Source organism: Mercenaria mercenaria, chromosome 13 (assembly GCF_021730395.1).
Source record: "Mercenaria mercenaria strain notata chromosome 13, MADL_Memer_1, whole genome shotgun sequence".
Classification (NCBI taxonomy): domain Eukaryota; kingdom Metazoa; phylum Mollusca; class Bivalvia; order Venerida; family Veneridae; genus Mercenaria; species Mercenaria mercenaria.
Window position 1 is genome coordinate 72,941,648 of NC_069373.1, and position 13,832 is coordinate 72,955,479.

General features: G+C 35.9%; 1 protein-coding gene across 4 annotated transcripts in view; it reads left to right on the forward strand.

Moving 5' to 3' along the window:
- LOC123530597 (plexin-A1-like) overlaps positions 1–13,832 on the forward strand; it is a 112,696-nt gene that overhangs the window by 84,330 nt on the left and 14,534 nt on the right. For all 4 annotated transcript variants that reach the window (XM_045311378.2, XM_045311375.2, XM_045311376.2 and 1 more), the window contains 6 exons: positions 325–470; positions 1,076–1,181; positions 1,626–1,762; positions 11,700–11,867; positions 12,326–12,419; positions 12,900–13,160. In XM_045311378.2, the coding sequence (XP_045167313.2) occupies positions 325–470; positions 1,076–1,181; positions 1,626–1,762; positions 11,700–11,867; positions 12,326–12,419; positions 12,900–13,160 (912 nt within the window). The remainder of the gene's footprint in view (positions 1–324; positions 471–1,075; positions 1,182–1,625; positions 1,763–11,699; positions 11,868–12,325; positions 12,420–12,899; positions 13,161–13,832) is intronic.

Genomic DNA, 13,832 nt, shown 5'->3' on the forward strand with positions numbered 1-13,832 from the left:
GTGCAGGATGGCAAAATGTCCAGCCTCACAGATACTTGAAGAAAGTTTGAAAATATTAAAGAATAATGATTAATATGCTTCAAGACAATATGTGATTCCCATCCAGGAAAATCTGACAGGGTTCCAGTCTGTTTTTACTCTTCAAAATGGTGCTGTACCTAACAAAAATAGTTTACAAACAAGTTGAAACAACCTGACACAAATAAATCGATCTGTTTCACACATTTTTTTATCTTCTAAATCTTGACAGTCTGTTTATGAATACATTGTACGCAGTAATATCAGTGATTTGAATTCTCATGGTTCTGTTTTTGTTCTTTACAGTTCAGCCCAATGACAGGACCGATTCAGGGGCGGACAAATATCTCAGTTACAGGTTTGAACCTGGGAAAGACTTACACAGACCTAGAAGTTACTGTAGCTGGTGTAAATTGCGTAGTGCAACCATATGAGTACGAGTCCTCTCAAGGGTAAATATCATTCCAAAGGTCATGGGTTTAAACCCATTAAGACCGCTATAAAACTCACATCCTGATTCCAAAGTTATAAAACTGATTTTCGAAATGTTGCCATTGATGCATTTCAAAAAGATATGCCTAGAAAAAAAAATGAATGACTGGTCTGCAGATTGATTTATCCCTTTAGAACCTGGGTTTTTCCAGGAACCAGGCTAGGTAGTGATTAAGATTTGGTAAGCTTCAAGCATCAGTTTGTTCAGTGTACATTGAAAAGCAATAGTATAAATGTAGAATTTGGATGGTAATAAGTTGTAATGTTTGATTAAAGCATACTGACTTTGCAGATTATGGCCCAAGCACGATTTGAAGGGACTGAATTTTTAATTTGACTGAAGCTAGCTGTTTAGTTTGACAGAATTAAAATAACTGAGTTTAGTGTAAGAAATGGAAACTCATTTAAAGTTTTCTCAGATTTTTCCATGCTGTATAAGTACACTTACTTCAGTGGGTAACTGTAGTTTGGCTATAAGCATGGCAGTGTGAAGTTGTTACTTGTGATTTGGAGGGACAACTTGATAATTAAAACCACAGAGAGAAATGTCTTGTTGCAATTTCAGGTTCCTATGCCAGACAGTGGGTCCAAGTAAAGTTAAAGAAGGAATAATCAAAGTTAAAGTAGCTGGACAGTATACAGTTAGATCACAAAGTAAATTTATGTTTGTGGTAAGTTTCTTAGAATACAAAATTGTTTTTTGTTAATAAAATTAGTTAAGGTTCTTGTGCCAGACTGAAGGCTCGGGTAGGGTCAAGTAACAGCTGACTTCAAGTCACTTGACACTCACCGCAGTGTGTTTGAACTCGACCACGGTGTCTTCTATTGCCCAGTGTTTGAAAAAGGTACTGTAAAATCTCAGCTGTGGTGATGTGACATAAACAACAACAACAATAAATTGGTTAAAACAAAGGGAGAAATGATTTATGTAGCATGTTTACAAAATGATAATGGCATTTGATAACAAAAATTAGGTGGAGTAAGTGGAGGAAAGGAGATTTTTATTTTCATATCTTATATAAGAATGATTGATTTTGTAACCCATTTTAAACTGCAAAAATGAAGCAAAAAAAAAAAATAAATAAAAATAAACTAATATTCTGGTTTGTTTCCAGGACCCAGAAGTAACAGATCTGAGCCCAAAAAAGGGTCCAGTATCAGGTGGAACAACTATTACCATTGGTGGAGAATATATGAATGCTGGTACCATGACAACGGTTGATGTTGGGGGAAGTCCTTGCAAAGTTGTCAGGTAATAATGTTATTTATTGTTGTTGTTTTTTTTTCCAAAAGAAATAGATTCTAAGGATAATGCAGAATCCTGAGGGTTATATATATATTTATTTTATTACCCGAAATCATAACCAGAAGACAAGTAACATTCACATTTTTACATGTTTATTTGTACATTTCAGATATGAATACAGTCACATATTTCAATTACCGGCGCGTAAGATACTGTAAACAGTGCTAATTTAACCTATGGAATATTCCTTTCAATATAAAAGTTATTATCAATATGTTGGCAGAGTATGGCCACTCCAATGAAAGCTATTTGAAAAACCAGTCGACCGGGAGGAAACCAGACGTACTCGTAAAGCACCACGTCATTGCTCCACGTTACCTGTAGAGCAACAAGCAGCGCCACACGGACGCAAGGGATACCACAGTACACCACAGTAAATTAAACATCCCCCAAAACTCGACGTTACCTGCAAAGCAATGAGGAATATTTAGCGGACCAACGGAGCAAGGCAAAGTACTGTGGTTCTAAGCAACGAGCAAGGCTACAGTACACAACAATATTTAGCGGACCAACGGAGCAAGGCAACGTACTGTAATTCCAAGCAACGAGCAAGGCTACAGTACACCACAATATTTAGCGGACCAATGGAGCAAGGCAACGTACTGTACTTCTAAGCAAGGCAAATACTATAATGAGCAAGGCTACAGTACACCACAGTAAATTAAATATTCCCCATAACTCGACGTTACCTGCAAAGTAATGAGGAACATTTAGCGGACCAATGGAGCAAGGCAACGTACTGTAATTCTAAGCGAGGCAAATACTATATGATGAGCAAGGCTATGACATCAGCAAGGCTATGATACATTTAAGCAAGGCTAGTCAGATATTGCCAAGGCACTAGAGCAATACCTTTAATATACACCGTAACATCCGTACCATCAAAACGTCCCAAAGCACGCCCGATCGCCCCCACGGTCGACAGAATTTTTCCAGGCCCTTAAAATTAGGAGTGACATAAAAAAAATAATTGTATATAAATATGGAAATAATTAACTTGAATTTTAGTAACAAAAATTATACATGTATAAATTCTAAATTGTCCTTTTGATTTCTCATAAAGCAACAGTCCGGAAGAATGATAATATCCTTTTAGATCTGTCTGTTTCACAAATTGTTTGTAGCCCAGGAATCCGTTCAATTAATGTCTGTGGAAAGTACCTGGAGTCTGATCATTTCCGGAGTTGGCACCCAATGGCAGCATATTATCTGCAACATAAGTACTTCACAAAACAGTCAGATTGTCATAACAGAATTAAAGATACAAAATATAATGAATTTTAGTTTACAACAATTTTTATTATTATTATTATTGGGGTGTGGCGGGTGGGCAATTTAACATCGATCTGAAGCGCTAGCCAATACACCTTTAGTTCAACTGAGAAGATTGCACGTGCTCTCGATTTAATATAACGCTCGAGTGGTTCCCTGACGAATAGGCGTTTATCATTCATCTGTTATGTTTAGACAAGGAACTAGAAAACTGGATTACTTGACAACGACGATAGTTTATAGCTAACACACCTAGCAACGAGATAGCTATTAATTTCGGGAAAGAATAAATGTAATTATTTTTAGGCAAAATAATTTTTTAATATATATAAAGAGATACATCCAATGGGTTTTCCTCTATATATATTTTTGTCTACTGACCGGTTTCATATACAGTCATCAGGGCAGACATATAATATTGTGAAATTAAAAGTATAGGTCCTTGTGCTTGTTTTCGAGATATTTGCCAATGATTAAAGTGTTCTGCATTAGAGATGATTTTAAGACATTTTTTGGAATTATTTAACAGGATAGATGTTTTGATATCATATTTTAACTTTAGAAAGATAGTAACATTGCTGTTGTAATAAATTTACCCACCTGTTCCCATTCATTCCTAAAATGATTTTCATTGCCATACGCTGAATCCAGGCATTATACTATGTTTTATGGATAAATGATGTTATGCCATCACTTCCGTGCATATGTTTTCAGTTCTAACAGTGAATTATCAGAATATATGAGGTATTTTTACAGTAAAAATATTATTATGGCTTTTACCGCTAAGAAACTATAGATATAGCATGTGTAAAATTTAGTATTTAGTTAAAACATGAAAATTTCTAAAAACTTGTTCTACATTTACGATCAAAATAGCATTCACTGGTTTTAAAATACTGCATCTGGTTGAACAGAACAGAACATATACTTTCTTTATTTTAATCTTGCAATGAAACAAAGAAATATCCTGTATATAATTCATATTGTACAAGTTATTTGAGCCACAAAGTAAAACAACAAGGTATATCTAGTTCACATTTGTTTTTCCCCTTCCTCAGAATGTCCAAGACACAATTTTTATTATGCCCCCCTTTGAAGAAGGGGGTATATTGTTTTGCAGATGTCTGTTGGTCGGTTGGTATGTAGACCAATCCGTTTCCAAATGATAACTCAAGAACGCTTGGGCATAGGATCATGAAAGTTGATAGGGTGGTTGGTCATAACCAGCAGATGACCCTTATTGATTTTGAGATCAGTAGGTCAAAGGTCAAGGTCACAGTGACCCAGAACAGTTAAACAGTTTCTGGATGATAACTCAAGAACACTTGTGCCTAGGATCATGAAAGTTGATAGGGAGGTTGGTCATGACCAGCAGATGATCCCTATTGATTTTGAGGTCTAAGGTCAAGGTCACAGTGACCAGGAACAGTTTAATGGTTTCCGGATGGTAACTCAATAACACTTTGGCCTAGGATAATGGAAGTTGATAGGATGGTGTATCATAACCAGCAGATGACCCCTATTGATTTTGAGATCAGTAGATCAAAGGTCAAGGTCACATTGACCAAGAACAGTTAAAATAGTTTCCGGATGATAACTCAAGAAGGATTTGGCCTAGGATCATCAGATGATACTTATTGATTTTGAGGTCAGTAGGTCAAGGTCACAGTGACCAGGAACAGTTTAATGTTTCCGGATGATAACTCAAGAACGTTTGGGCCTAGGATCACAAAAGTTAAAAGGAAGGTTGGTCCTGACCAGTAAATGACCCCTAAAGATTTTGAGGTCAGTAGGTCAAAGGTCAAGGTCACAGTGACCTGGAACAGTTAAAATGTGTCTGGATGATAACTTGAGAATGCTTGGACCTAGGATCAAGAAGCTTAATAGGGAGGTTTATCATGACCAGCAGATGACCCCTATTGATTTTGAGGTCAATAGGTCAAAGGTCAAGGTCACTTTGACCAAGAACAATAGAATTTTTGCGCACAGTAACCAAATAATTTCTGTCCCTTGCGCAGTTACTGAATGCATCAAGGGGGGCATTTCGTGTTCTACTAGCTCTTGTTGAATAAGAAAATGCCTATTATTTAACACTTTCATCTAAATATCAATTGTATAAATAAGTGCTATTTAAGAAATGATATTTAGCAGAACCATGCTTTAATATATCTAAACATGATGAAAAGGTTATACTCTCGCGAAATAATTCGCAAGGGCATAGCCAGGGCTTTTTCTAGGGTTAGGGGGGGAAGGCCCCTGGTCAGATAGAGAATTTTCTATGCAGTAAATTGTCAAAATTGGGAATAGGTATCGACAAATAAAGTAAATTGTGAGAAATAAACATTTAATTATATTTCTTTAAAACTGTATTTTTAGCTCGACTATTCATAGAATAGTAGAGCTATTGGACTCGCCCATGCGTGGGCATCCGCGTCTGCGTCCCGATTTGGTTAAGTTTTTGTATGTAAGCTGGTATCTCAGCAACCACTTGTGGGAATGGATTGAAACTTCACACACTTATTCACTGTGATAAACTGACTTACATTGCACAGGTTCCATAACTCTATTTTGCTTTTTTACAAAATTATGCCCCTTTTTCAACTTAGAATTTTTTGGTTAAGGTTTTGTATGTAAGCTGGTATCTCAGTACTCACTAATTGGAATGGATTGTAACCTTACACACTTGTTCACTGTCATGATCTGACATTCACAAAGCAGGTCCCATAACTTTATTTTGCTTTTTTCACAAATTTATGCCCCTTTTTCAACATAGAAATTTCTGGTTAAGTTTTTGTATGTAAGCTGGTATCTCAGTATCCACTAATGGGAAAGGATTGAAACTTCACACACTTGTTCACTGTCATGATATGACATGCAGTGCAAAGGGTCAATAACGCAACTTTGCATTTTACAAAATTATGCCCCTTTTTAAACTTAGGAGTTTTGGGTTAAATTCTTATATATAAGCTGGTATCTCAGTACCCACTAATGGGAATGGATTGAAGCTTCACACACTTGTCCACTGTCATGAGCTGATAAGCACTATGCAGGTTCCATAACCCTATTTTGCTTTTTTTTAAATTATGCCCCTTTTTCGACTTTCGTATTCATTCAGTCGACAAGGCTGTTGAATAGTCGAGCGTTGCTCTTCTCCAACAGCTCTTGTAAAGTTTTATGATAGGCATTCAAATGAATTACAGATTTAAAGCATCCCCTAATGAAATTTAGAGAATTCATTTTTCGGGAGTTTTTTCTAAGTTGCTGATTATATACAGACCTTACAAAAAAGAATAACTCCTTATTTGTCATGTTTAAACTTTTGTTTACAGTCGAGTCAGTTTTCATCTCAATAACAACTGCATTTTCTAAAAAGTAGTGTATGTGTGTGTTCGAGTGAAAAAATCGGGTCACGAAAATATGTGACATAATATATGATATTAAAGTGGAATTATACGCATTTCCAAGTAAAAATCCGGCTGAAATAGATGTGTGTGTGAAAAGGGTGGAGGAAATTATAGCTTTTAACCCAATATACCAAACTCTTCCTGTTACCCGTACGAAATGATAACTTCCCAAATATGACTTTTCTTATTTTGACTGGGGCAGTCAGTCAAACTGCACGCAGGAGTTCAACTTCAACTTCAGAAATCTCTACCTATAGGTAAGGGAGATCACTGCGTAGAACATTGAAGAAAAGAACTATTATTTTTATTAGTCCGATTTCTTTATTTCTAAAGCATCAACTTCAAATATTTTTGTGGCATTATAGTTAATTTAATACATTTAAATGCACAGCAACCGAAAATTGCTTTTATAAAATGTTCACCAAAATCACACTGTATGCAGTAAGATGTGCATAATGCCATTTTAACTAATGGTGTAGCCCCAATCTGTCAACACATTTTTGGTACCTTAATCAGTATTATATATGAATAAATGTTAATGTTTTTATGTGTTTTGAGAGGTTTTTACTTAAAAAATATATAATTTTCAGACAGAATAATGTATTTAATTTTTGCCGAGATGCAGACAGTCATGTTATCAAAAATAGAAACAAGTTAGTTTTTCCAACATTTTGTGTGATTTCATTAGAAACAAAACTTTGAATAATCAAAAATTAATTTCAGTAGGGACTTTTTCCTTTGGATTTGGAATTTTTATGCCTCCGAAGGGAGGTATATTAGTTTTCAACTGTCCGTCAGTTTGTTCGTTAGTTAGTTAGTTCGTTCGTCACAACGTTAACTTTTTAGCCCACCATCATCAGATGGTGGGCTATTAAAATCACTCTGCGTCCGTGGTCCGTCCGTCCGTCCGTCCGTCCGTCCGTTAACAATTTCTCGTTATCGCATCTCCTCAGAAACTACTTGGGGGATTTTGACCAAACTTTGTCAGAATGATGTATTGGTACCCTAGTTGTGTCCCCCTGAAAATCAGACTGGTTCAACAATTTATGAGTGAGTTATGGCCCTTTGTTTATTTCTATAATTTATATAGATTTATATAGGGAAAAACTTTGAAAACCTTCTTGTCCAAAACCACAGAGCCTAGGGCTTTGATATTTGGTATGAAGCATCATCTAGTGGTCCTCTACCAAGATGATTCAAATTATTTCTCTGGGGTCAAATATGGCCCCGCCCTGGGGGTCACATGGTTTATATAGACTTATATAGGGAAAAACTTTGAATAACCTCTTGTCCAAAACCACAGGGCCTAGGGCTTTGATATTTTGTATGTGACATCATCTAGTGGTCTTCAACTAAGATTGATCAAATTATACCCCTAGGGTCAAATATGGCCCCGCCCTGGGGGTCATATGGTTTACATAGACTTATATAGGGAAAAACTTTGAAAATCTTCTTGTCCAAACCACAAAGCCTAGGGCTTTGATACTTGTAATGTAGCATCATCTAGTGGTTCTCTACCAAGTTTGTTCAAATTATCCTCCTAGGGTTAAATATGGCCCCGCCCCGGGGGTCAATTGGTTCATATAGACTTATATAGGGAAAAGCTTTTAAAACATTCTTGTCAGTAACTACAACATTCAAACTTGGACCACATGTATATTTTTGAGTGGCAAGATGAACCTTGACATGAGTTGACCTTGATTTTGACCTAGTGACCTACTTTCACATTTCTGTAGCTACAGCTTTCAAATTTGGACCACATGCATAATTTTGTGCACTGGAAAAAACTTTGACCTTTATTTTGACCTAGTGACCTACTTTCACATTTTTGAAGGTACAGGCATCAAATTTGGACCATATGTATAGTTTCGTGTTTCAAAATGAAATTTGACATTGATTTTGACCTAGTGACCTACTTTCACATTTCTCAAGCTACAGCCTTCAAATTTGGACTACATGCATAGTTTTGTGTACCAAAAAAAACTTTGACCTTGACATTGACCTAGTGACCTACTTTCACATTTTTGAAGGTACAGGCTTCAAATTTGGACCACATGCATAGTTTTGTATTCTGAAATAAAATTTGACCTTAATTTTGACCTAGTGACCTACTTTTACATTTCTCAAGCTACAGCCTTCAGATTTGGACCACTTGCATAGTTTTGTGTACCGAAATTAACTTTGACCTTTACATTGACCTAGTGACCTACTTTCACATTTTAAGGTACAGGCTTCAAATTTGGACCACATGCATAGTTCTGTATTCCGAAATAATATTTGACCTTGATTTTGACCTAGTGACCTACTTTTACATTTCTCAAGCTACAGCCTTCAAATTTGGACCACATGCATAGTTTTGTGTACCGAAACAAACTTTGACCTTTACATTGACCTAGTGACCTACTTTCACATTTTTGAAGGTATAGGCTTCAAATTTGGACCACTTGCATAGTTTTGTGTTCCGAAGTAAAATTTGACCTGGATTTTGACCTAGTGACCTAGTTTTACATTTCTCAAGCTACAGCCTTCAAATTTGGACCACTTGCATAGTTTTGGGTACCAAAATGAACTTTGACCTTAAGATTGACCTAGTGACCTACTTTCACATTTCTGTAGCTACAGGCTTCAAATTTAGGACCACATGCATAGTTTTGTGTACCGAAACAAACTTTGACCTTGACATTGACCTAGTGACCTACTTTCACATTTTTGAAGGTACAGGCTTCAAATTTGGACCACATGCATAGATTTGTGTTGTGTACGAAAATGAAATTTGACCTTGAGCTAGTCAGTAAGTCTTGAAATTTGGAACACTCAAAAATGGCACATTGGTGGGCGCCAAGATCACTCCGTGATCTCTTGTTGCATGAAGGCACTTTACTCGCGAACCACTGCACCCAGGACCTTCAAACTTTACCTGCTGATAGTACTTACTGAGTACACCACCCCTACTGACTTTGGGGTCACCAGGTCAAAGGTCAAGGTCACAGGGGCCAACGTTAGCTTTTTGCATGAAGGCACTTTACTCGCGAACCACTGCACCCAGGACCTTCAAACTTCACGTGCTGATAGTACTTATTGAGTACACCACCCCTACAGATTTTAGGGTCACCAGGTCAAAGGTCAAGGTTACAGGGGCCAACATTAACTTTTTGCATGAAGGCACTTTACTCGCAAACCACTGCACCCAGGACCTTCAAACTTCACATGCTGATAGTACTTATTGATTGCACCACTCCTACTGACTTTGGGGTCACCAGGTCAAAGGTCAAGGTCACAGGGGTCAACATTAACTTTTTGCATGAAGGCACTTTACTCGCGAACCACTTCACCCAGGACCTTCAAACTTTACATGCTGACTTTGGGGTCACCAGGTCAAAGGTCAAGGTGCTGCGGGGGCATTTGTCACAATTAGTGACAACTCTTGTTGCTTCAAATTAAGGAAAATGGAGCATATTTGGCATTTGGAAATGGGGGCGATATTTGGCCCTGATAGCCCAAGTAAATTATTCTATGCCGCATGTAACAGATTAAGTGTTTAAGTATATTAAATCACGGTTCTGTTATATATTGTTTTGAATCTAATATGTCTTTTATATCAAAGTAGATGAAATAGGGAATTACTATTTCTTGTCATATGTATGGGCCAAAATAGTAGTAGGTCAGTGTGACGTCAGTTTGACCAAGTTTTAAAGATATCAGAGCAAGGCAAGGGTTTACAGGTCCTTTGAAAATTTAGGAGTGCATAGATGTCATATGAATATTGCGGGCCAAGAATGTACCAGTTAAATATAACACCATTCTGTCATACATAATTTTGATTCTGATATGCCTTTCTATAATCGATTTGCTGATCATAATATTCCATTCATTTCGCATGAACTACAAAAAAAAAAATCCTAAATGTTAAAAGAATGTAGGTTTGCCAGACACAAACAGTCTTGGGTTTAATCATGTATTATTTCTAATCTTGCTATGAAAGCCAACAGAAGTGCAGTGCATGTGTTTGCCCATCATTCTCGTCCATTCATTTCGCATGAACTACAAAAGAAAATCCCTTAAATGTGATAAGAATGTAGGTTGCCAGACTCGTATATTTTTGCTAATCTTGCTATGACAGCCTACACAAGCTGTAGTCGATTAGCAATAGAATTATGATACTACAAGCAAGCATTAAATATTTCTTAAATTTCAGATGAGGATATAATAACTGGATTTAAGGCCAGATTTATCAGCATTTATCACATTATATTTTCTTTCAAACTTGGGTTTGATTAGAAACGTATTGGATATGGAAAGGAGGGAAGAGTTATTGCCATCGGTGCAAGCACACTTTTTGTCAAATCCTTGAAGAATTGAAGCCAACTTATAATATATTTTGGTTGCAGAAGGAGTTTGTCGAATATTTTTATCATTGCAAGCGAAGAGAGAAAATATATTTATTTTTTTCTGAGATTCTAAGATCAATCCTGGAATATCTTTGGATTCCAGGCCACATGGTAGTTGGAGACGCCCAATGTGTACCCTTAAGTCGTTTTCTCACTCACTCACTCATTCAGACCAAAATTTTATTTACGTTGAAACTAAGGCCAGACTGTTTGTCTGCTGTCAGGCTGGAGCTAGAATATTTCACTTTTCTGCCACTGCCCACATACCCGATTTTCGTTCCCTAACAATTATTTTACTAACTGATTGAAAGCTTTTCATTTGATTTTAACATTACATTAAAATGACCCCAACCTCTCTTATAGTATCTTTAAAAGAAACACAAACATTCAAACACTTGACTTCCACACATTATTTTTAATTTCATAATTATAACAATATAATGCAAAACATGATTAAAGTTACCATATATATATATTAGTATACAGGTTGCATACTCACTATTATATTTTTTCTTCATTATATATTACTTAAATTCTTTGTACTTATTATATAATGTAAATAATTTTCTAACATGCCCAACAAATGTTCTATTTCTCCAGTATCAGAACTGCATGGCAATATATATATAAAATGAGATGTTTCAGCAATAACAAACTGATGTCTATAATCCGCTGTATGGACCATGTGGTACCACTTGTTAATTAGATTTATCATAATCTTCTCAGTACTGTGAAATCCTGATTTGCCTGCTTGCAAAGGGATGTTTTCAGGAACAGTGTACCTTGTGCATAGGACTGTATAGTGTATTACTGTTTCAGTTCCAATGTGAGTACATTAGAATGTATGACATCACAGCTGTCAGCCAATGAGAATGAGGTTGATGTTGAGGTCAACTTTGGCGGGCTGAATAAATTGGTACCAGAGAAATACTTGTATGTGAAGGACCCAGAAATCAGCATGATTGAACCAAAGAAGACAATTTTAAGGTAAAAAATATCTTGTGTTTATAAATATGTTAAATATATTGAAACAGATGGTCACTTGAATTATGGGACTTTATTCTACGATTTTTCTATGAAATTTTGTATTTCTGTTCGAAAATGTGAGATTAAGTCAAGTTGTAGAAAAAAGTTGTTACCTTGTTTAATTATTAAATATTTGTTTTGGAAAATTCCTTTAGAGACCAGTCTCAAAACCCATGAATCTGATTGGTCGTTTCTAAGCACAGTCTTGAACTTGACCAATGGCAGGGTTTTATTCTTAGACTGGACTCCAAACATTGGACTTCTGCTCATGCTGCATAAGCTTCTCAACAATGAACCAGTTTAATGCCTGTGTGATACTTAAGTTAAATCGATATATCAAATATTTTAGTTAAGCCATATTTTGTTTCTTCTCTTTTAAATTGTGGCAAACTAATTTTTTTTAAATATTTTATTTTCAGTGGGGGTACATCAATCACAGCTATGGGAAGTCAAATGCAGTATATACAAAGACCACAGTTCTTTGTTGAACACGGAAACAAGCAAATAACAAGTGTAAGTTAAGAATTATTCCATTTAGACCATACATTTGTCACAGGAACTCCAGACCAATCTGTAAGATTTTTTTAGTCATAAGTTAATACTAAACTTCATTGGGAAGAAATATATTATTCCTTTAACTTGGTTTTTAACCTTGGAAAAGCCAAGACTGTTATCATGCAGACCGATACTGTTGTGACGATCAGAGCTCAAACACAACGTCTGGTTTGAGATTCAAACAGCCTACCCACTCAACTTACCCTCCTCTTCATCATATTTTCCTGTGTGAGAATTTCAGTACAACTTCCTCTTTTTACCTGTGCTACAACTTTCTTCACTGCTTGTAACTTACTTGTTTGCAAAGAATGATAGGAAATTTAAGTTAGTTTGTCTCATTATTGGTTAATCTGTAACATGGCCTCCTGAAATATCAGTATTCTTTTAAAAGATTTGAAATGGTCTATTTTTGTTTAATGAATCCTTTTAATTCAATAGAATTGCTGGTTAGAGCCATTAACTGCATGGCTTCTGTGTAAAACACCCAAACTGAATTTTCCTGGTGAAAATATCACTGAAACTAGTCCGAAAGAAGTGCATTATGGGTTCAACCTTGATGGCGTGACAACATATAGGAACATATCAACTGATCCCCAGTTTGGTCCGCTGCTGTACTACCCTGACCCAGAGATAGAGAATTTGCCACTGCCTGGAAATGGCGGGAAAAAGTATTCCAAGGATACTATGGTTGTGATCAAGGTTAGTGAATGCTTTATTATAGTCTTGATTCTCTTGATTTCATGTTGCCATAAAGATGGAAATATTTATGAGAAAATAAATTTGCTAACTTTGCCTTTTAGAATATTTTGTGTGAAGTTTAATCCTTTGAAAACTCTTAATTTTAATGTTGCTTTTATAGGAGATATTAACAGCTTTATATAGGCAGAGATTAAAACTTATGTTATTAGATTTGTTTTGAATTTATTAAAATTTAAAAAAAAAAATTGTTACAGTAGATCAGTCAAACATGTACTAAAGACCACCTCCAAATATGGGCCAGTTATTTTGCTGTCTTGAAAGTAAACATTTCTTTGCCCAGTTATCTACAGGCGGTACAAGTTCATGTTTTATTAGAGATCCCCAGTTTATTGACGTCTTCTGGTTCTTTCATTTCCCAATAACATTTTCTATTGCCATGTTGGATTGTAGACTTTTTTGCAATCTTGGTTCAGATTAAGGTAGTGGACCGGTAATGACAATGGTCAGTAACTGTGCAATTTCATATTCTTGACTGTTGTTAGCCCATTCTTAAATGTGACTCATACAAGCACCTGTTTCCACAACAATTTGAGAATGCTGAAATCACAAAGAAATTATTGAGTGTCAGTATGAGTCTCTGCTTTTTAGTTCCTTTCTGCCTATATAACCCAG